Source organism: Orbicella faveolata, unplaced genomic scaffold, assembly GCF_042242905.1.
Source record: "Orbicella faveolata isolate gen_17 unplaced genomic scaffold, um_ofav_v1 contig_15, whole genome shotgun sequence".
NCBI lineage: Eukaryota > Metazoa > Cnidaria > Anthozoa > Scleractinia > Merulinidae > Orbicella > Orbicella faveolata.
Genome location: NW_028301542.1, coordinates 9,425,263 through 9,447,213, shown reverse-complemented (window position 1 = coordinate 9,447,213; position 21,951 = coordinate 9,425,263). Strand labels below are relative to the sequence as shown.

Here is a 21,951-nt window from a genome sequence, read left to right as displayed (position 1 = left end):
TACAAAGCATGAGAATAACATGACGTACCTCTCCGAGATGTGAGTCTGCGCACATGCCTTTTGTTTCTGGATTAGCAATCACTACTTTGACACCAGGCAAAATCTAAGACAAGACAAGTCATAAAATAACGATTTATGTAAGAGCAAACGTGATTTTTAAAGCAGCAATACATCCATCCATAATGGTGATGACAGTAAGTGAACACATGAAAAATCATACATTCAGTGTCAGGATACTTAGTGTTTGAAAATAGCCCAAACAAAATACGAGTGCTGATTGGTTAAAAAATCGTGTTTGTATAACTCGATGGAAACAATGAAAAGTTGCCGTAGTCACGTTGTTCGTTGTTTTCTTTAAGCTGTTTTCTAAAAGGATAGAAAACATTTTCTTCTTGTTTCTGTCGAGTTTTAGAAACACTCGTGATAGTTTGGGAAAACCCGAAAAAGCTGCGGAAACACTCGCCTATCGAGCATTTCTCGTTCTCCCAAACTTCCACTCGTTTTGCTTTCTTTAACTCGATGGAAACACGGAAAACGTTTTCTATTTCTTAATTGACAACTAAAAACCGCTCTTACCTTGCCAGATTCCAAGAGGCATAAACTGTGTGGACTTCCTCGTTCCACTAGCGTCACCCTGTAACAGAAAAGTCAGAAAGCGCGAGTCAAAACAAAGTTAAGAAAATTGGTAGTCTTGGATCTGATCACGAGAAATCAGGCGCTCTTTAATGGCCCAACGTGCGTTTCTCAGCGAAGAGAGTCCAAAATGATGAACTGACAACGCAGCAGAAGAGTTCTGAAAATTCCCGGCACGCTGATTAAGAGACAAAGCTCCCGAGTAAAATCGGTTCAAATACGACATAATATCTCACCTGTCGTTTCGTAAGGCCTTCGTATCCACATATACACTAGAGGCTTCGGGAGTCGAGGCACCCTGAAATGAACATAAACGAGTCAGTGCGTGCGTGCGAGCGTGCCGCACGCGTAAATACGTGTCACACAAGTAACGCAGTGTGACATGTGCTCCTTGCACAATTATCGAGAGACAAGTCCGAGATTCATTACCTGCGTGCAAATAGCGACATTGGCTCTGCTTCCAAACGACGTGCTGACTGCGCGAGGAGAGAGGCCCAGGCCAGAGAAAAGAGTTGAAAACGCTGTTGTCAGGTTTATTCTGGGCCGCTCTTCAGCAACCACAACACAGTTCCGAACACAAGTCAAGTTGACGCCCTTAGACTGTGAAAGGAGAAAGACAGCAACATATTAAACAGACACAGAGATAAATTACCAAAATGGAAAAAACATTATCACGAATTTACCCTCTCCGAGATAAATTACCCATCATACCTTGAGTGCCGGTATTGATTGTCCCAGTCCCTTTGTGCATAAATCCATCACGGGGTAAGAACAGAACGTGTCACGAACTGGGGACGAAAAACGGAAAAATGACATCATTAGTAACATCCACATTGACCTAACCAGCAAGCATGGAACAAACGCTCTTTTCACTGCAACTCTTTAATTCCCAATAACCCCTACTTCGACCTTGATTATTCTGGATATCACAAAAACGTCATCCAATAATTGTTTATAATAACATCTATCAAGTTCAATTAGGGGATGTGATGACGCAACACCAGATTCTCACAACAAACATTGTAAGAGATGCATGAAGACTATTTGGGAGATGGTAATAGATGTCCAACAGTAGCCATTAAATAAAGAAAGAATGAGAGATGCGAATGCAGCCATAACACTGGAAAAATGACCTGAAAAAATTTCAGGCTCTGAACGGGATTCGAACCCACGACCTTTACGTTACCGGTGCGATGCTCTACTTACTGAGCTATCAAAGCCACATGAGAGCGGTCGTGTGTGGGTTTGGCCCCATATGTTCAGTGGACGTAATACTCGGCTGAAGTATATGAATTCCATGGTAATAGATGTCCAACAGTAGCATTACTATTTGGGAGAATTTACAGTTCGGCAGCAGTTTACAAAAGGAAACAGTTACCTTTATACTGACTAACTACTGATAACCAAAGAGCTGGATTAGTCTCCAGGTCTCCCGGAGGAATGAGGATTGTGTGGTGTCCAGAATAGACGCTGAAATTTGAAATAAAAGAAATGTCTGAATAAAATAGGATGGGAACAGCAAAGGCAAATTACAAGGGAAAAAAATGAATATTCAAGTATTGGGAGTAGTAACTTACCCTGTCAAACACCAAAGTAGAAATCCTAGTCCACAATAAGGATCAAGACACACAGCGATATCACGAGAAGGGTAGAGCTCACAAGCGAGCTTCATGGAACGACACAGTGCAGTGACTGCTGAATGAGACATCTGCCAAGAAATGGGCAAAAACATTAGTGACTGTCTTAGCTTTGCTAACCTGTCGCAAAATACGAGGTAATGAGTGTAGTCTTAAACACGTCGACAACTGCGGTGTTGAACGTTTGGTTTTGTGACAGTTGAGCAGCACTTTCACGTGGTGTTGTTTCTTATGCTGTATACAAGATGCTTGTAACTTTAAGTTTGCATATGAAACCCTAGTGTGCGACCATTTAAATGAAAGCTATTGAGCGGGACTTTCATGTGGTACTGTTTGTTATGCTGTGCAACGTGGTTCCAACTTTCCAAGTCTGTGGATGAAACCCTCGTGTGTGACCATTTAAATGCAAGCTATTAAGCAGAACTTTCACATAACACTGTTTAATGTGATGTGGAAAATAGTTCTAAACTAGTCTGAAGATAATAACGTCAAGAGTGACATTCAAAAAAACCATCAGTGGGTGCATTATTGTAAAACTGACCTTCACTCCAGAAAGCATTCCAGTTGTAGAAACACTAAAATCAAGATAAGCGATCATTTCTGGCGTGGGAGCTCTGTAAGGATTTGTTAACTTCTTTTTAGGAGCATCATCCACCTCCACCACTGTGGGCCATGACTTAATGTCCACCACTCCCACAGCTTCTTTAGATCTTAACGCCTTGCCGATGTTGTGAGTGGTTAACACTGCACGTGACTTGCTGACGTCGATAACCATTTTGACGGTGGGGAGGGTGGAGCTGATGTTGTTGGTGTGAGGGGGACGGACGGGAACTGGAATGAGACCTAAGATGCAAAGTTTTGTCTCAGTATGGTAAATGATTGTGCTGCTGATCTTAGTATTTGATTTTGCAGTACACAATTTAAAAAGTTATTTGCCTTACCAGCATACAGACATGCAAAGACCGCCACTATAAAGTCCACACCTAAGAAGAAAACAACAATGCCAAAAGATTAATTCTCAATACTGATTTTCACATGTTTCTTTAAGGTTAGTTGTGAGAACTTGGCAGTACATTAAGGCAGTAGTCCCTTGTTGATGTATTCCTTCATGTCTGACACCGCACTGATTTTGAAAGGACAGCATAGAAGTTTTCCAATTTTGATTTAAAACTACAAGTCGGAAGGCCGATCAAAACACAAATTCAGCTCCAGGGAAATTTAGAAAAGCTCTCAAGGTCCATCAACTAACAGCACGTTACAGGACTTAAGGTAAGAAAAATATAATGACATCTGTAGGATATTTCAAGGAGTGTTGCTCTATATTGTTGCTTACAGTGAAATCGGGTTTATAAGCTATAAACACAGAATTTAATCATCTGCTCTAAAGGTCAGTTGACTGCTTACTGTACACTAAGTCACAGGGATCTTATAGTGATGAACTCGCAAAGAAATCTCAGCCATTCACGGAGTTCACGGCTGAGAGAACTGGAAATGAGAATGAAGACCGACCACTGCACGTAACACGAGTAAGTTACTTTTAAAGCCTCGTACCCGGGCTCTCTCTCCTACGCCTCTCTTGTAAAGAGAAAGAGAGAAAGAGATCCTGCGCACGAGGTTGTTTCAAAGCTTGTGACGTACATACCAGGGGTGAAGAGAAGTGCGACATTATCACCAGAACTGAGGCGACCTTGTTCAACTGCCATCTGCGCTACACGTTCAGCGCGCTTATGAAGCTGGCTTGTAGTCAACAAGGAAGCTACAGTGCCCTGGAATATAAAGAAATAAAATATCATACCTATGCACATTGTCAAATCAATCTATGGGTAAGTCTGTATCAGGGCAAACTATACCATAAGTGACAAGACCTCTCTTGGTTTATATAGCATTAAGCGACTAGAAGTATTTGCTGTATTTCTACTCCCCCGTTGATGGGATGCTGGTACATCGCAGGGCTACCTCCTTGCATTAAGCCCGCAGGTACCCATTTATTCAGCTGGGCGGAGAAAGGCACTGTGAGAGTAAGTGTTTTGCCCAAGAACACAGTGCAATGGCCCCAGCCAAGGCTCGAACCCAGACTGCTCGATCCGCAGTCCAGCGCACTAACTATAATCTCTGTACCTGCTAATCTAAAAGATGCATAAAATATTAGATGAAACATTGCTGTAAAAGCAATCTGTGCTTACCTTGGCGTTCAGTAACGTGAATAATGTGTGATCAGCCATAGTTTGTGCTCTCCACTTAAGAATCTCTGCCAGAAATTGGTACTGCAAAGAGACAACAGTTTATCTATCATTACGCCAACTTGAGTCCAGCGAGCTATAAGGGATTCTGAACTTAGTTAAATGCATGACTGAAAAACAGTCCTGTTCAGATCTGAGAGGAATTTAGAATGGGCTCTTCCAAAATACATCTATACCAACCCCATGGAAAGTCAGTGGAAACTCCGAGAGGTTCTCAAAAGCAAAAAACAAAGTAAAGAAAAGCTTAACGCTAAATTGAAATTTTTAGCCAGGTGGGGAGGGGCCTAGGAGAGGGGGGGGGGGGAGGGTAATTAAAACAAAATAACTTCTGTGGGGAAGGTATGGATACTGAAATTGTGTTACCTTTCTTGCCATATCACTGTCCTCCTCTATGTCTGCTATCTCCCTCCCTGCAGCGCCTCCTATTCTTGTCCCCATTACAATGTTACCAACCATTGTAGCAGCAGGACCAGGCTCTGAAGACACATGATCACCATTAATATTCTCCTTACCACTCTACATACATTTCATATAAAACCCTAGGGGGAAATTCATGTTTAATCCACATATCTCACTCTCATCACCGTCCACTTGTCCTTGTTTTTGCACTGTAGTCAGCTATCACAGATGGGGTGGGTCCCTCTCCTTACCCTATGCCGTACAATGGCTAAGTTTTTTTTTTTTCAATTTTTCAATTTCAATTTCTGCGATATTAAGGTAGATCTACACTTATGTACTTTCCCTCATCAACCATGATATCCTTCCTGGTGGTCTCAAGATTCTAAGACAGAGGCCATCTTACACAACGGCAAGAGTAAATTTCCACTCTATAGAACAACGGTTGCAGTTACATTAAGGGGAATATTGTACGAAAAAGTTTGCGTTTTACAGTAGACTTAATGGTTCTCTTTACCTAACTAGCCCTTGCGTGTTTTAAAAGTGGCTCGCATGCAAACTGTTAAAGTCATCGTCAGTTCAAATCTGATTGTCATTGCCATGTTCACGTTATCGTTATTTGGGATGTCACTATGCGGTCCAAGATCTTAACATAGAGTCATTTACGTGTTTAACATGCATGTAAAATGTGATAATCACTTACCAGGGTGTTTTTGTCTTGGCTGAGGAAGGTTTGTGACACACGTGTGAGGACACATCAGGATGTTTGCTGGGTGAAGCGCTCCGTCTAGGAACTTTTGTCTTGTCTCATGAATATGCACAGCACCACTACTTGTCTGCAGTCAAAACAAACACATCGCTTGCTTTCAAACTCATATAATCAGTAACAAAAAACATCAGCTACTTTGTAGAGTTCTCTTTCAAGGGATTTACACCTTCTCGTTGTCAAACACGTGAACCTACCTTTGGTAATCCACCGGGAGTTACAAGACACAAGCAATAAATACCAACCTGTAGAGGAAAAATTAGATTTTAAACACTGGAAAACTTCAGTGCCAACAGGTTAGGCCTTGTTCACATTAGCTACATAACGACATAGCGACATACCGACACAATTGCTTAAGCCCAGTTCACACTAGCGACATAACAATATAAGGGAGAGACTGAAACAATGACTTAACAACATAATCGTTTAGGCCTAGTTCATAGTAGCGACATAACGACATAACGACATCGTCATGAACGACATAAAAGGGACATTATCTCGACGTAAAAATGACGTTATGTTTGTAGTGACATAATGACATATTAGCAACATAACAGCATGAACATAACGACATAAAGATAAAGCTGATCTTTTCCTCATGTCGATGCCGTTATGTCGTTTATGTCGCTAGTGCGAACCAGGTTTTATGTCTGTATTGTGGGCAATGGTAACATAGACATAAAGACATAAGGTTATGTTCATGCTGTTGTGTTGCTACACGTATTATGTCAGGATGTTCACACTGCAAACATAACGTCCCTCTTATGTTGTTACGTTCAGGTCCTTATGTCGATAGTGTAAACCAGGCTTTGTTTCGAGTTATCTTGTGCCTCGTTTTCAAAACAAGTCCTCGTGCAAAACCTTTCATATGAAAAAATTGATTTGCATGAAAACGAGTCTAAAGGTTTTGCACGGAGACTCGTTTTGACACAGACGTAAAAGGCAACTCTGAAATGGCCTATAAGGCAACAAAGGGGACTTTTGTCTGCCCATGCGCGAAAAAGTAAAAAAGTTTTCTTGTTTTCACTTGGTTTTCGCACTTTTGCTTGAACACGCGGTTTTCGGTGCTGCCGAATTTGACAACCGAACTTTCGAAGGAGAATCATTCTTTAATAGGTCCTCAGTAAGTCATGTAAGGCATGTTACCGTGAAAAGCAATTCAAAGTGAAGAGAAAATTGCCCGTTTCATTTCGCTTGTGGTAATTTTAGGGTCGATAAACCACTTTTCGTGCACACATGTCACCGACAAAGATGGCGATTTCCTTGGAACAAAGATGAAGCAAAGCAAGCAAGTCTCCTTTGTTCTATAAGGCTTGATTTACATTGCCCTCTCAATTACAGACCCCTGTTCCAAGTACCTGTTAAATTGTAACACCATCAATACTTACATTATGAATGCTATCAACTGCGGGTAAAACATGACTCATCCACTGAAAGCTCTAGAAAAAGAAAAAAAAAGTCAAATTATTTTATAAACAGTTTTCTTGATAGTGAAGGAACACCTTCACTGACAAAAATAATGAACAGGTCTCATATCAACTCTGAATTAATCATAATGTTTTTGAAGAATTGTCAGCCACTGCTGGACTATATGATTACAAACACATTTTTTTCACAAACAATTACGAGGAAGCAAACCACGTGACAATGTTCTACTAACCTCTTCTTCTGTACATTGTGGTCTTTGTTCAGCCACAACCACTATCCTGTCATCCTTGAGAACATTGACAGAAAAGATAGCAATCCTAAAACAAAGCAATAATGGGTTCAATACATGTATATATGTTCAAATATATTACAAGTTTTAACAACAGGTTGAGTTCAAATTGCCAAACTGGGAACAGAACTTTAAATAAATTGACAGCTGCAAGTTGCTTAAAACATTGGATCAACATAAGGACATTCCATCATAATAATTTGTTGCAAATGTACACAAAAAAGTGTTGGCGTGAATAACATTAAAATTGAATGCCATCTTAATAATAATTGACATACCATAAACCCTTGAATTAGCACCACCCCCCCCCCCCTTGAATAAGCGCCCCCTTCAAATAAGCACCCCTATCAGTCAAAATTTAAAATAAGCGCCCCCCCTCGAATAAACGCCCCCCTTCCCCCTTTTTGTGGACGAGTAATGAGACAACAAAGTATGTATAGTTTCCATCCTGTAGTATTAGATTTGTACATTGTTTCAGTTTGTGAACACGTTAAGTTTGAAAAAAAATTACAAATACTAACGGTGCTGCGATTTTAACCTTAGGATCAGCTTCTTATGTTGATAAACAGATTATGTTTATGCAGATATGATGTATTAAAAAATGATCATGTCAGGCCACGATTTGGGAAACATTTAATAAGCGCCCCCTCTCGATTAAGTGCCCCCTCGAATAAGCACTCCCGTCTTCTCCTAAATTTGTAATAAACGCCCCAGGCACTAATTCGAACATTTACGGTATCTGTTAATGTTTAGCTTAAATGACAATAATAATTAACAATTATTTGCCAAAGGCGAAGTGAACATTGGTGAATATTCACCAATGTTCACTGAGCCTGAGGCGAATAACTGTTTTAGTATAATTTTCAAAGGTGAATTTCAAGGACTACAAAATAATGGACAAAAACATAAAAACACAGATGCCATAATATTGTTCATGTGCATATACATATGCAGCTGTAATTTTCATAATAAGCTTACATGCACATCGATTGTCAATCAATTTACTCATCAAGTTCGGCAGTAAAACAAATGACTGAAACACTATGAAAAATAAATTCATCTGGTACCTTTGTTTTATCGTTGTTGACTTCATTCACAGTTGTCATCATCGCCTAGACATGAGTAGCTTTAGTTTTAAGAAAAGTAAATTTCGGTCAATCAATCTGACCAGCTGGTGATCAACAATTCAACGTAACCACTGCGTTTGCGATTCTTAAAAGCCTTGAATAAGAGTTCTTGAAAAGACTTTTGGTCCAAGGGTGACAGCAGTCATTTTGAAAATTCTACATCCTTTCAAATATCCTGGACTTGGAGTGATGTCTTTCAAATAAATGAAAACTTCATTCACCAACTGTTCACCATGTTTACTTGCCGAGATGGCAAAAATGGTGAGCTTAGTAACTAAGCTCCAGCGGGGGGGAGCATCATATGATGAGCTTTTCGACCAATCAGAATGTCCAATTCTTATATTCACCTCTGAAAATTATACTAATGTAAATTATTATTTTATTAATTATTTTGCGAGACACTAACCTGCCTCTATAGACAAATTTGATTGGATCAACAGCTAGGATTGTGGCCTTCAGATCATCACAGTTGTGTCTTCTTCCACTGACTTTGATTATACCATCAGCTGTGCCACACACAAACACCAATCCACCCTGTACATGTGAACAATATACAATTATTACCATATTGAATACAGAAATTTACCTATTTAGCTATGGGTAAAGATTTTCCACACATACATTTTGCCTGTAAATGTATACAAATATTTGGCCCCCTTGAGTTTAACAATCCCTTATGCATCACTAAGGCCTGTTCACATGAGAATGTAAGTTAGAAGAAACGTTCAAGTATCTATCTAACAAGGAACTCTTGGCTCAACACTGACATGTAGCATGTAAGATACTAGGTGCGTTGTCAACATTTAGGAAGTATACAAGACCAGAATAAGTGAAAAATATTATCCATTTTCTAGAATGTTTACGCTTAATATTTTATTTCCAGTGATCATCTGTGCTTGTTTTACTGTCAACCAAAGACGATCAATGTAAAAAAACGCATTTGTAGTCATTATGTAACACATACATGAGGATACAGCCTTACAAGAACTGTGAAACTTCTTCCAAACTGTTTAAACTTCACCATCAGTAAAAAGAGAATATGTTGATGCAGGCCTTACATAAATGCTCACACAGAAGCAGTGAGACTTAAATTTACAAGTACCGTAGTAGTATCAAAGCCAACAGGACCAAGAACTAAGGAACTAAGAAAACAAAGAGAATCTTACTGGTCCTAGGAATCCCAGTAATCCAGTTCTAACAAAGTCACTCAGAGGATACTGCTCCCATGGTGCTCCATCGTCTAAAGTAGGTTGAACCTGTACAAGAGAAAAACAACAGAAGAATATTATACAAAAATTTTTATCAGCCAGCTAAGTTTGCTCTTTGTTGGTAGATAGAGCATGGTAGATCTTATGCATCTACTGCAATAGACATAAGGACTACATGTGTGTCATTGTTTTTTCATATATTCAGTTGAATAAGGACTACACATGTAATTATTTAAATTCAGTAGTGAGACCTAGCAGACAAACAAAAAAATTGATTCCGCACGATATAATGTATGTGAGTTCATTTCCTTTTGTGTAAGCCACACTCCTTGCTATTGAGGACTTTCGCACTAATTGTTTCTGTGCATCCTTACTGTGCACGCAAATTCACATGCCGCTTCATGCACGAGAGCGCGCACTAAGTAATAAAATAAGCAACAATAAGGTAGATGGCCATTGCAATAGCTTTGCCTGGATTTAATGAGCTTGGACATCTGGTGGCCCCTGCTTTTCTTTCCAGAAACAGATTTCATTTACAATTATCTCCACATTGTCCAAAAATGAACAAAAAAATCAACGTGGGAAGTTAAAAAAAATTTCGAGATTTCTGTCCACGAGACATCGAATCCTGCCACCTTGCGGCTGCAAGGCGCGTGAAACTATGGTCACTAAATGTAAACTTGTTCTTTAAGGAACCTCACCAGTTGACTAAATTCACTTATTAATAGATCCACTTACACAATATTTGTTAGAGAACATTTCGCTTCAAAGATCTAATTGCAATATTCTTGGGCTTACAGACACTGTGGCCCTATCTGCTAACAAAGCCTGATTTTTCAGATTTCAGGTGTTCTTCCGAGTATGTTCTCCCCATTTCTGACATAACTAACTCATCATCTTACAGTGGTAAAAGTCTCAGAAAAAAAAATCAATGTTGGAAAATTTTTGCGCAAACATCCTTAAGCTAAATTTTATTATATCAAAAATAGCCTAATATCAGGAACACTGAATGGCAGCCAGGAAATATCCTAGGTTGTATCACTGGCGGGTCTAAAACACAGGTCACAGGTCATTGTTTTCCCAACACTGGAACAACTCTAACCCCTTCCTAATGCTAACCTTAGGCCTAAATACTACATGTACACTAAGACAATGGTTAGCTTAAGGTTAGTATTAGTAAAGGTTTAAGGTTGTTTCAGTTTTGGTAAAAACAATTATAATAACCTGTGACCAGTGACCTGTGTTTTAGACCCACCATTGTATCACAGATGCCAAGTAATCATTTTTTTTTTTTCTGTAAACCTCACTGGCAACTTAGGAAGGCTATAACTAATACATAACACTGGAAAACTATTTAAAAAAGCACTTTACCAGTTTTGTCCTGCTCAGTATTAGTAAGTCTAACATAAACTATTTATTTACTTTGTCTTTACTCTTTCCTCTCTTACTGGTTACTTTTACTGGTTTTCGTTTCATCCTAAAAAATGTAAACTATTCAATCAACGGGCATATGCACTGTAATTAGTTTACTATATATTGCTCCTTCCACTTTCCTTTCATTGCATTTTATTTGAACACTACTGTATTCAAATCGTCAAGTGGAGAATTAAAAATATGTCAAATCTATAGAAATAACAAATGAATGATGAAATCCTAAATTACCTTGAATGTGTGATTAGTTTTGCCAGCAAGTCCCCAGTATGCACTCCCTGTGGCTCCACTGGATATGCACAGCTCACCAACCTCATCACTCTTACACAAGTATGGAGGACCCTCAAGCTTCACCACCGCTATCTTAGCTGTATGTTGAGAAAAATTACACTTCATTTTAATATTTGTTCATGGGAATAACAATCATAACTCTTACAGTTGCATAAAAATCACTTCTGTTTAATACAGGTGTCGTTAAACTGTACCTCCTGGCAACACTGTCCCACAATCCTGCAGGGTCAGTGACGTTAGAGATCCCTCCTTGTCGACTCTCACCACTCCATGACTCAGACCTGATAGAGAAAGGACTCCACGACCAGTGGCAGTTGTTCCTGGCTTGCCTGGTCTAAACAATTCAAATAACAAAAATAATAGACAACAACTCATGCAAGTTCATGCAATTTCAAAGCTCATACAACTTATAACGCAAGTTAATTTCAAGGTACATGTATCTTACAGAATGTACTAATATCTTATGCAGGTTGAGTTACAACAAAAATAACAATGACATAAGATGCACACAAGCAATTCCAAGCATGAGCAATGGACTCTTGGGAGTGTCTTAAATAGTCTTGTGTTTTGTAGCTCCTCATGTTTAATTACCTTCTTAAGGCAACTGTCATTGTTTCTGTAGAACTTGCACATGGACAAAGAGCCTCAGGCTTTAATCCTTTAGCCTCAAAAGCATTTAAAAAAGAGTCACAAGCTGACAAAGACCCTGGAAAAAGATCAAGAGAACCGCATTAAATTTTGACTCCTAAGGAAGTCAATGAAAAGGTACATTATTGAAGCAATATGTTCATTCATCACAGAAGTCAACTCACATGGATTGGCTCTGTCAGCCAGTAACAACATTCTAATGGTACTGAGGTTAATATCTTTCACATCTTTGCTGGCATGCAGTGACCAATGAAGATCTCGTGAACTCACCAAGGCACAAGTAGCTGTTGACATAAAAAAAAGAAAATTTACAGAATTCCTCCCACATAGTTTTGGCAAATTTAAACAGGTGTCACTTAGACTGTCTCACACCTCTGTGTTTTGTTACCATCTGTAACCACATCGCTGGCGAATTCTTTAAAACTGATGGTGGCACATAAATAACATGCATTCCATTCATCACACTCTGCAAACAAAAATTGAAAACCAGTTTAAAACTCAGTGAACTTATCATAACTGCACAACAAAGACCTTTTCTTTGTGACGAAAAAAATTGATAGGATGTACTTACAGTTAACATGGAATGCCACAATCCCACTTCCCTTTTTGGATCAAGAACGCTGATCATTATTTCACCTGAAATAAGAAACATCAACGACAACAAAAAAGGTCAAGAAAAACTCAATGATTTAGAGTGCATTTTAGCCAGTTAGCGCTGCTAAGGAGTCATGAAAAATGACATGTGGCTATGTTTCTGACAACATACATGTAACATCTTCTTTGGTTCCCTCCATGGTGATCTCCTTATTAGTAAAAACATAATTTTATGGGAGTAAAAAACATCCTTAACCACAAGATTTAATCTTGATCCACTGCCAAATTCTCAGAACTAAACTTTAAAAGAGATTTAATGCAGTTAAATGCAATTTAACGGAGTCAACAACAAAGAGGGCCTGCGTTCCTGTAATTGTCAGCAGTGTTTCGATATGTGCATGCGCCAGGATTCCATGTGCACCTTGACTGTGACATGCTGGCGGCCTTCACAGCGATGGCATTTATAGCGAAGGTTATTTTGCATGCGAGTACGTTTTCAAGCATCCCCCCCCCTTTCCTCCCTCTTTCCACTGTTAATTCAGAGTGATGGGTGACTGTCTCCCCTTCTGTGTGGGGGCTCATGGCTTGGTTTCCAGGATCTGCCGGCCATGGGAGCGGTCTGCTGGCTGCCAAGAGTGGAAGTTCCTGGATGTCTCAGGTACCCAACCTCTATTTGGCAATGCAGTTGTTAATGACAACTATATCTCAATAAAAAGAACGTAAGGCACCTACAGAATGCACCTACCTTCAGTGTAAGAACATGCCTGACTGAGGACCTGTGTATGAAGATTCATACTCATTCTTGTCACCGTGACACCCATCACTGCACCATCCTTACCCACTGTGGACTGATAGCAAGAAGGAAAAAAAATTAATTGAAACAGCATGAAAAAAGTAAGGTGGGGCCTACATCAGGTGTAGTGACCCATACTGCTTGAACTTATATTGGCTTCTGCAACAAGAACAGACTGGAGGAATTTCTGCCCTCTCCTGGTACTGTTTCAAGCCAGTTAACCCTAACCTGGGATTAAAAGTTAACCAAAGTATTCATTTCAAAATGTTTTTCACTGCTTATGTTTTGTGAAGTTTGAGATTATCCAAACTCAAGACTGAAGGACAAGCAATATACATATAGACAAAAAATAACCTCAACAAAAAGTTACAAAACTGAAATCAAGATTCTTGTTAATCCTGGGTTAGCTTAATTGGACTTTGAACCATGCAGCCCTGGGTGGAGAGAGGAACTGTCCTGCCAAAGAACACAATGCAAAGCTAATGACCTTGGCCAGGGATTGACATACCCCTTCAATCCAAAGCCATTGGCCCACTGCATCTCCCACAACCAGCATTAATAAATATAATATAATATCATGCAAGACTTGGAAAAATGTCTCAACCAAAAGTTTGTGTAGAATGTACATGTAATGCAGTGATCCACATACCTCAATATATGCTGGTGAACTTCTGTCCAGGTTTGACGGTGGTTGCCAATCTTTTGGATGTCTGTTTAAATTTGCTGTAACAAACCATTGCAGCTTAGGCCAGCCTAGGGTAGAAAAGAAAAAAACAAAACAAAATAAAAAACAAACAAAATAAAACTCTACAACCATCATTGACTGATCAGTAAAAATTTGCCACAGTATGGCGAGTATAATCTAAGTGAAATATAATTTATTGACATTTTAATGTCCACAGCTTGTTGTGTTAAAGGCTACAAGCAAGCCATGCTATTTAGCCCATCTACAGTCAAGAGTTCTACGCATGACTGTCTTGGTAGAATTTGTCTTGATATCAGAGGAGCAAATGCCACACTGAAAAACAAGTCTTCACGACAGCTACAGGTAGTACCATATGCTACATGTACATGTAGTCAACTGACATGTATGGTAAGTTACATGTAAAACTGAATAAATGTGTTTTGCCTTTAAATGTGGTGACATGTCCTGTATCATCCTTTGGTAAACTTTTTAGACAAGTTTCAGAAGTGAGTGCCCAGGATACTCCACAACTACCAAGAAGAAAACCAATTTGCTGACAGCCAGGGTACTGCAAAAAGAACCTCATGTGTTACAATTCAGTCTGGTAATCATTTACAAGCCAAATTGGTGGCTAAAACCCTACTTGTAGTATAGCACTGGAGACCTTAATCACACAGAAGGTCAAACATGTTTTGCTTAGACATAATGTAATGTCATGGTGGTTAGGAAAATGTAAAGTTGGACATGGGTGGAAATGAAAAACATTCACTGTCAGAACTACATGTAGCACTGTGACTTGATTTTCATAGGCTGCAGCATCTAGTAGTAGTTTTGCACACCCCTGAATGGGATGCTACTGCATGCAGATTACCCCCAGTATTTTGTGATCACTCCTAGGCTGACAGACAGTGTTTGTTTAATAATATCCATTAATTTTATAATCACAGGAAGAGGAGAGAGGCACCGTGAGAGTAATGTTTCTCACACAACTACATGTAGATATAATAATAGTATTAAATTGCCATTCATTTTATTTAGATCAGTACCTGGACTTCAAGTCTGAGCACATTCAAATTAATTAAAGTCTGGTCCTTTGCATGCCCATATTTTAAAAAAAAATTACACTAATTAATATTCTTTTCATAGATCTGGATTGTGGGCTCAGGAGTTTTCAGTAAACTGATCTGGAATTTTAAGATACACCTGTCCTCAAAACTATGATAAATACACCTTACAAGAAGGGCACCCAGACCCCAGACCCCTAGGAGGGTGGAGCCTCAAATGCTGGGATGCCCACTTTTCATGTCATGGCTAAAAGCCTGGTAGTGGAACACTTTTTACTTCTTCTCTAAAATGCATGACATAACCAGGAAAGTATAGCCTCCAACAACAACAACAGCAGCAACAACAAAAACAAATAAAACCAATAAAAAGAAGAATTACTGTAGGTAACCAAAAACATGAGCTTACATCTTTGCTTGCAGGTGGTTCAATAGGAACGGGTATTATTCCAGCAATAAGACAACCATAAAAACTTGTCATAAAATTGATAGGGTCATCAACATGATACACCAAGGCAACCTGGAAACAAGAAACATTACATGTGAAACTTAAAAATCAGTATGACATACTGGGACATCCACAGTTCAACTATTTTCGTTTTGTTAGTTTTGTGGGTGGAAAGGACTTTCCTCACTTGCAGAGTGCCAAATTTACAGGTGGATTTTTCTACCAGTGACATAAATTATACACATCAGTCAATGAACAAACAAGCACAGACATTATGTCAAAGGCCATCAGATGTCCCTGAATGTAGAGCACTTTTTGGCAGTTTGGATTTAGTAATACTGACATGCTACCACTACTAGTAGCATGTTATCATTAGCTGCCAAGTGCCTATTAATAAATGTATGCACAAGATGAAGTGCAGCATTGCTATCCATCAAATATCCTTTGCAAATCAAAGAACAACCCAGGAACTCTGCAATATGTCTACTTACCCTGTCCCCTGTCATAATTGATGTTCCTTCCTTGTGACTGCCAATCTTATTTAGTAAGGCATAAGCTAGCTTCATTGATCTAGACAGAAGTTTACCTATGTAAGAATGAAAATATAAATACTAAAAGCTCAGTTTCTGATTTTCTTATAACATCACTTTTTCATATGAAAAACTGAAATTATGGATATTGTAATTCACTCGAGTACCCCTGAAGTTGACTAAAATAATGTGTGTCATGCCATGGACCATTCAGGGATGCCATTAACAGCCAAAATCCATAACATCTATTAGGCTGAGTATGTTTGGTGGACCTATGATGTTAAGGGTGAACTTGCCTGTTGTTGAGAGAATTCACTCACAAGGTAACAAGATTGTTACAGGTGTGAAGATCAAGTCCACAGGTGACTCGAAAGTTACTGACAGCCCAGAGTCCATGTGTGTTTTATGATCTACAAAACTATTTCAGTTGAAAACTTGTGTATAGTATGTAGTGAAACCTGCACAAAGCAGACCCCCTGTTCATCTTCTATGAAGCAGACTGTGACCTAAGTAGACACTAGCACTCGAGAGTCCCATGCATCGGTATCTACTTAAAACAGGTTTCATCGCAATTCGTGAAGGGTAGAAAAAATAAAGGGGGATATGAATAGAGGAGAAAGTGATGTGTGAAAGTGAAAGTGAAAGTGACTTACCATATGTAAGAGAGACGTTAGTTTTTCCATGACTGTCCACAACAGAAAAGCAGGAAACTTTTGGAGATTTTGAAGCAAACTTGCTCACAGACTCCTCTAAATTTTTGGGTAGATCCTCAGCTACCTGTGAATAAATGACAGCAATATGGGTTCAACTGCCAACGAAAGAAAATGGTGTGAAAATATGTGCCAACTGCAAGACATGGTACACATGTACTGTATGTTATGGTTCAATTTAACCCTTGATACAATTTGGTGATTTCCCTTGATCTGGTGTATGGTAACACATTATAACGTATATGAAATAAAGGAAGATACCAGATTCTGCCCTGTGTAATAATTAAGTCACATCATTTACATGTACACTCAGCTTATTTTATGACCTGCAGCACTGACTACATGTAAGTATCAAATTAATCAACACACTAGTTACCTGTAGAGATTCTCCAGTGACAGGTCTCAATGTTTGTCCCTCTGGTCGTGGTGCATTTGGATCGGGTTTAGTTGCTGCAGTAACAAAGATACAGTGTCTACATGTATATAAAATATTTATTTAAGTATTATACATTCTGTTATATTCAAAGTAGTCAGCATATATGTAATGCAATTTACACTTGAAATATGACACAATTTTGTTGTGGCCCTTTCTCTCTCACAAACTGCATGAACATTTGAATCCTTCACATATTGATACATGTGCTGTAGGATTTATCCCACAGTGGGATTATGATGGTAATAACTCTTCAGCACGGACACCTCCCTTGTCCATCACCTTCTTGAGGCAGGGGAAACTGGGAACAAATTGACATGTTTGTGACAGCTACAATGTACATGCAGACAAACATGATGGATATATTTGCGGGAGATATAAATAATATCTTTGTGTAATTTACCTTCAAGAAGTTCATCGTCATCCTCTGTGTAAAACTGTTCTAGTGGTTTTCTTTTTGGCCTCTGAAAAGTTCATGATAGGCTTAGTGAGGAAATCAAACAATAATAATGAAATAACAGTCTCAGGGTTTCAGGGTACAAAAGAAATAAAAGCTTCTGAAAGGTCTTAAAACTATGAGGGTAAAGATGGCAGTGCATTACTAGTTATGTAGTTATGACTGGCAGATCATATAACTTTACCTTCAGAGTGTTGAGAAGCTGTTGAATTTTAGTTGATACTCTACTGCTTGTCACTAAAACAAATAGAAGAAACAACATTGAATATTTACTTCAAGGTACAACCAATACATGTAAGTACTACATTTTCAGAATAGTTCATAATACATGCTGAGGTGTTGACAAGCTCATATAGAGAACTCATTCAAGCTATGTACGTCACTTTTTTCATATATATTATATATTATTGGTTCAGTACATTTGAAGCTTAGAGAAATGATGATGAACTTCTGCAGCACAATCAGCACAATGGATTCCTGACTTTGAAAAATACCTAATATATAACTACTTATTATAAATGATTTCTCTTTAATTAACCCTAGGTTTCTCTAGGATGACAAAGATAGCAAACCCTTTATAATGATATCTCACCTGATACTTGGCCGTCATCTTCATCGACTGTCCGCACTGATGACATATGCATCACTCGACTGCCTTTGGTATCAGTAAACTTATCGGCAGGGGCCTGCCTTGTCAAGTCTGGGGGAGGGGTTACTGGGGGAAAACTGCCAGAGCTATGTCGATGCTGGAAAAACATGTCAGAAGGAGGAGAAGGAAATTCCTCAGAGCCTGCCCGAGGGATTGAGGTATGGGAACTAAGTGAACCTGGAGGAGTGTAGTCACTTGGTGGCAGGTTTCCTATCGAGTCTTGTGAAGAGACAGATCCTAAAAGATAGAAAATTAAGCAAACTTCAGGATTGATTGTCTATTGATACATTTACAACATATCCATGTACAGTCCATGTTTTGCCTTTTTAACTTTTTACCTTTTTTAAATTTTTAAATTTTTAAATCTTACAGGACCCCTTTGATAACAGTACTTTATAGTACTGATGGGTTAATCCTGTCAAAAGATTCGTTTATTATTATTATTATTATTATTATTATTATTATTATTATTATTATTATTATTATTATTATTATTATTATTATTATTATTATTATTATTATTATTATTATTATTATTATTATTATTATGCTTGCAAAAGGTAGGTAACGCCTGCATATGAGCCAAGTGGCCCATCAGGCCGGCACTTATTTCCGGTTTCTGTACATAGCATGAAGGGACTAGGAGTATTTCTACTCCTCCCTGGATGGGATGCTAGTCCATTGCAGGGTTACCCACCAGCATTGACTCTAGAGTAGCATTGGCCTAAACAGCTGGCTTGTACATAATTTTATACCTATTATTTTACAACCTGAATGGAGAGATGCTGTCAGGAAAAGAAACTCAACTGTGACTGAACTTGTGATCTGGCAAAGTGACTTAAGAAAGGTGTCAAAAATTGTACAATTTGCACGTGCCCAAAGGATTGAGACTGGCCATGGTGAGAACATGTAAGTGACAGGCGAGCTTAAATCCATCCCTGACTGTGAAATGTTAAATGTCTTGCACAAAAACCGTAACAAACAGTTAGTATCCGTTGAATCCAGACCTCTGACCTCTAAATCTAAACCTTTATGTCGCTATTGGTCACTAGAAAAGCCATGCTGATGACAAGTTTCCTTAAATTTGAACCGGACTTACCAAAGCCTCCATGAAGTTGTGGCTGGGTACCATTCTCTACTGGTTTCCGTCTCATAAGCGACTGTCTTTTGAATGGAGCTGGCATGTCAGGATCTTGCGCTACAGTCAGTCTTTTTGCCAAGGCTGCCTGAAGGGCCTCTGACCTTTGAACTAGAAAGATGGACAAAATATACAACAGAATGGTTGTAGACTACATGTACAAAACATTGTGCATAATCAGGGCTTGAAAAAAGTGCTGTCCAGTTGTCCGGGACAAGTAGATTCTCCTTTGGGCAAGTAACCTTTCATTCTCACTTTCCTGCTGGGCAAAGGATCATGCAAGTTGTCTGCAACTAAATCATTAAAAGAGCAAACTAAGACTTGCCCAAGTTTGTTTTTTTTTTGAGTCCTGCACAATGTTTAATTATCATATACAATCATATATTTCAAATAACAATAAGATGTTAATGTTAAAGCTAGCACTAAGTAACAGGATTTTCAACAAAAAAGCATTTAAGCCTCGGCTGGGTCCTTTTACTATGTGATTCAGACTAAATAACAAAATAGTAAATAAATAAATAAATAAATAAATAAATAAATAAATAAATAAATAAAAATAAATAAAAATGAGCATTCTCGCCCTGAAATACGGGCAATAAGCTCTTGAATGCAGATTTCTAAGCCAATCATCTGTACAACATGTTCAAATTTCCTTTGACTTACATTTCTGCATATATTCATGTAGCACGGAAGGACTTAAAGAAAACAAAACAACTCATATCTCGCATGAACCAATATGCAGCAAATTTTCAAAACATTTCAGCGCCATGTATAGCTATGGTAAATGACTCAAAAATCTAAGTTCTATGAACATGTACATACTGTAAGTCATAAAATGGTACAATGTACTGTTCAATTTCTAGCAAAAAGAGGAAGACAAACAGATAGACCTTCCAATTGTGGAGAGTATACTGTAACAATAGACAATCAAAATCTAGTATCACAAACCCTTCCCTTTTCATTTAAATACCCTCCAAGTTTACTAATCTAATATGAATATCAATAATCACATTTCACTTTAATTATTTGTGGACTTCTATGTACATGTACATCAAGGTCAAACTTGTGATCATAACTGATGCTACCACTAACAAGTACATCGAATCACGATTCAGTTTTCACTGTAACAAATGATTTTGAATATTTTATTAGGTAAGTTCTATTAATAATTTTATAATTTAGTCATTGTGCAATGTGAAGTAGCTGTGACTAGTATGCATTTTCAAAATTTGTTTGTCACCCTGGACTAATTTTCTAGTAAAGTAACACCAATTTGCTAGTAGCCTAAAAGTTGAATACGCCAGACATCTGACTTGTACAAATGAGCACATCTCTACCTTCGACAACCAATTCAGTAAGGTGCCAACAATCAAGGAATTATTACCTTTTGGTCTCCACACAGGAAAACAACTCATCTTAAAACCAGACTCTTCCAAATTACAGAACAATTGACAAGGTTAAGCAGAATTTGAATGTCCTGCATATATCTTGGGATTGAAAATGTCTGAATTTATCCCCAAATTCATCCTCTAGCCCACATGAATTTCAAACAGTCACCGATGCAGGCATGTCTTTTTTTAGTCCTCTCGACATCCCAATATCATATCACGATGTGCAATATTTAAATACAAATGCACATAAATGAAAAGGCAAAAAGTATCACTGTGGGTTTTAAGTAGTGTGAGTCATGATTATTCAACTTTAAGATACACTCGCTGGAAATGTTACATCCATGTCAACATTGTAAAAAAAATGCCCTTATCTGATTTAACAGAACACATAAAAACATGACTAGCATTATAATGATAATGCTTCTTAATATGTACATATGTCATGACATTGGTTCAAGTAACGAATATAATTATGCTAACAAGAAGACCTGTCAGTGTACCCCTCAGTCTTCTTCTTCAACCTTCATTACACTGTATGATTGTACAGTACATTCCCATGTTTTTGTTTCAAGTAACTTTACTTACCAGCACTAAAGTGATCATTCATGTTTGGACTGCTTGGTGAAGCAACATTTAAATCTAAAAAGACACCAATAATATCACAAATTTAAGCTGAAACCACACAGTCTGCGAAAGATAAGTAAATAATACAGCAAATGATATATTGTGTTTCTAGAAACCTCAAGGGGGTTATATCATACAAATGTAGAATACGGAGCAACCAAATCTAATTTGAGCACTTCATGACGGTCGTGACCACAAGTTTAAGTAGTATTTTGTTTTTCAAAGAGAAACCTTCATTAATTCTGCAGCTTTTTCTCAATGATTAATACCACCAGCTTGTAGGGTTGAATACTGGAAAACAACAATATCACTTAGTGATATATTGTTACTCCATTTTTTTTTTA

The 21,951-nt window shown here is 38.2% G+C and overlaps 1 protein-coding gene across 4 annotated transcripts in view; it reads right to left on the bottom strand.

The window, feature by feature from the left end:
- The window catches only part of LOC110051305 (disco-interacting protein 2 homolog B-like), a 41,026-nt gene that overhangs the window by 3,860 nt on the left and 15,215 nt on the right, over positions 1 to 21,951 (bottom strand). For 2 of the 4 annotated variants that reach the window (XM_089288327.1, XM_089288328.1), the window contains exons 4-39: positions 21,569 to 21,622; positions 19,554 to 19,703; positions 18,398 to 18,691; positions 17,990 to 18,042; positions 17,752 to 17,812; positions 17,292 to 17,365; positions 16,859 to 16,982; positions 16,167 to 16,261; positions 15,637 to 15,747; positions 14,611 to 14,734; positions 14,131 to 14,234; positions 13,434 to 13,536; positions 12,666 to 12,730; positions 12,467 to 12,560; positions 12,259 to 12,378; positions 12,038 to 12,152; positions 11,641 to 11,780; positions 11,387 to 11,523; positions 9,683 to 9,772; positions 8,923 to 9,050; positions 7,333 to 7,417; positions 7,061 to 7,111; positions 5,870 to 5,917; positions 5,610 to 5,742; positions 4,874 to 4,986; positions 4,454 to 4,534; positions 3,913 to 4,036; positions 3,212 to 3,253; positions 2,812 to 3,113; positions 2,211 to 2,341; positions 2,012 to 2,103; positions 1,345 to 1,421; positions 1,063 to 1,233; positions 870 to 931; positions 577 to 634; positions 29 to 103 (exon numbers count right to left, since the gene is read on the bottom strand). In XM_089288327.1, the coding sequence (XP_089144453.1) occupies positions 29 to 103; positions 577 to 634; positions 870 to 931; positions 1,063 to 1,233; positions 1,345 to 1,421; positions 2,012 to 2,103; positions 2,211 to 2,341; positions 2,812 to 3,113; positions 3,212 to 3,253; positions 3,913 to 4,036; positions 4,454 to 4,534; positions 4,874 to 4,986; positions 5,610 to 5,742; positions 5,870 to 5,917; positions 7,061 to 7,111; positions 7,333 to 7,417; positions 8,923 to 9,050; positions 9,683 to 9,772; positions 11,387 to 11,523; positions 11,641 to 11,780; positions 12,038 to 12,152; positions 12,259 to 12,378; positions 12,467 to 12,560; positions 12,666 to 12,730; positions 13,434 to 13,536; positions 14,131 to 14,234; positions 14,611 to 14,734; positions 15,637 to 15,747; positions 16,167 to 16,261; positions 16,859 to 16,982; positions 17,292 to 17,365; positions 17,752 to 17,812; positions 17,990 to 18,042; positions 18,398 to 18,691; positions 19,554 to 19,703; positions 21,569 to 21,622 (3,881 nt within the window). Of the gene's footprint in view, positions 1 to 28; positions 104 to 576; positions 635 to 869; positions 932 to 1,062; positions 1,234 to 1,344; positions 1,422 to 2,011; positions 2,104 to 2,210; positions 2,342 to 2,811; positions 3,114 to 3,211; positions 3,254 to 3,912; positions 4,037 to 4,453; positions 4,535 to 4,873; positions 4,987 to 5,609; positions 5,743 to 5,869; positions 5,918 to 7,060; positions 7,112 to 7,332; positions 7,418 to 8,922; positions 9,051 to 9,682; positions 9,773 to 11,386; positions 11,524 to 11,640; positions 11,781 to 12,037; positions 12,153 to 12,258; positions 12,379 to 12,466; positions 12,561 to 12,665; positions 12,731 to 13,433; positions 13,537 to 14,130; positions 14,235 to 14,610; positions 14,735 to 15,636; positions 15,748 to 16,166; positions 16,262 to 16,858; positions 16,983 to 17,291; positions 17,366 to 17,751; positions 17,813 to 17,989; positions 18,043 to 18,397; positions 18,692 to 19,553; positions 19,704 to 20,976; positions 21,196 to 21,568; positions 21,623 to 21,723; positions 21,896 to 21,951 lie in introns of those variants that run through there. The other 2 variants (XM_089288330.1, XM_089288329.1) reach the window with 2 other exon arrangements.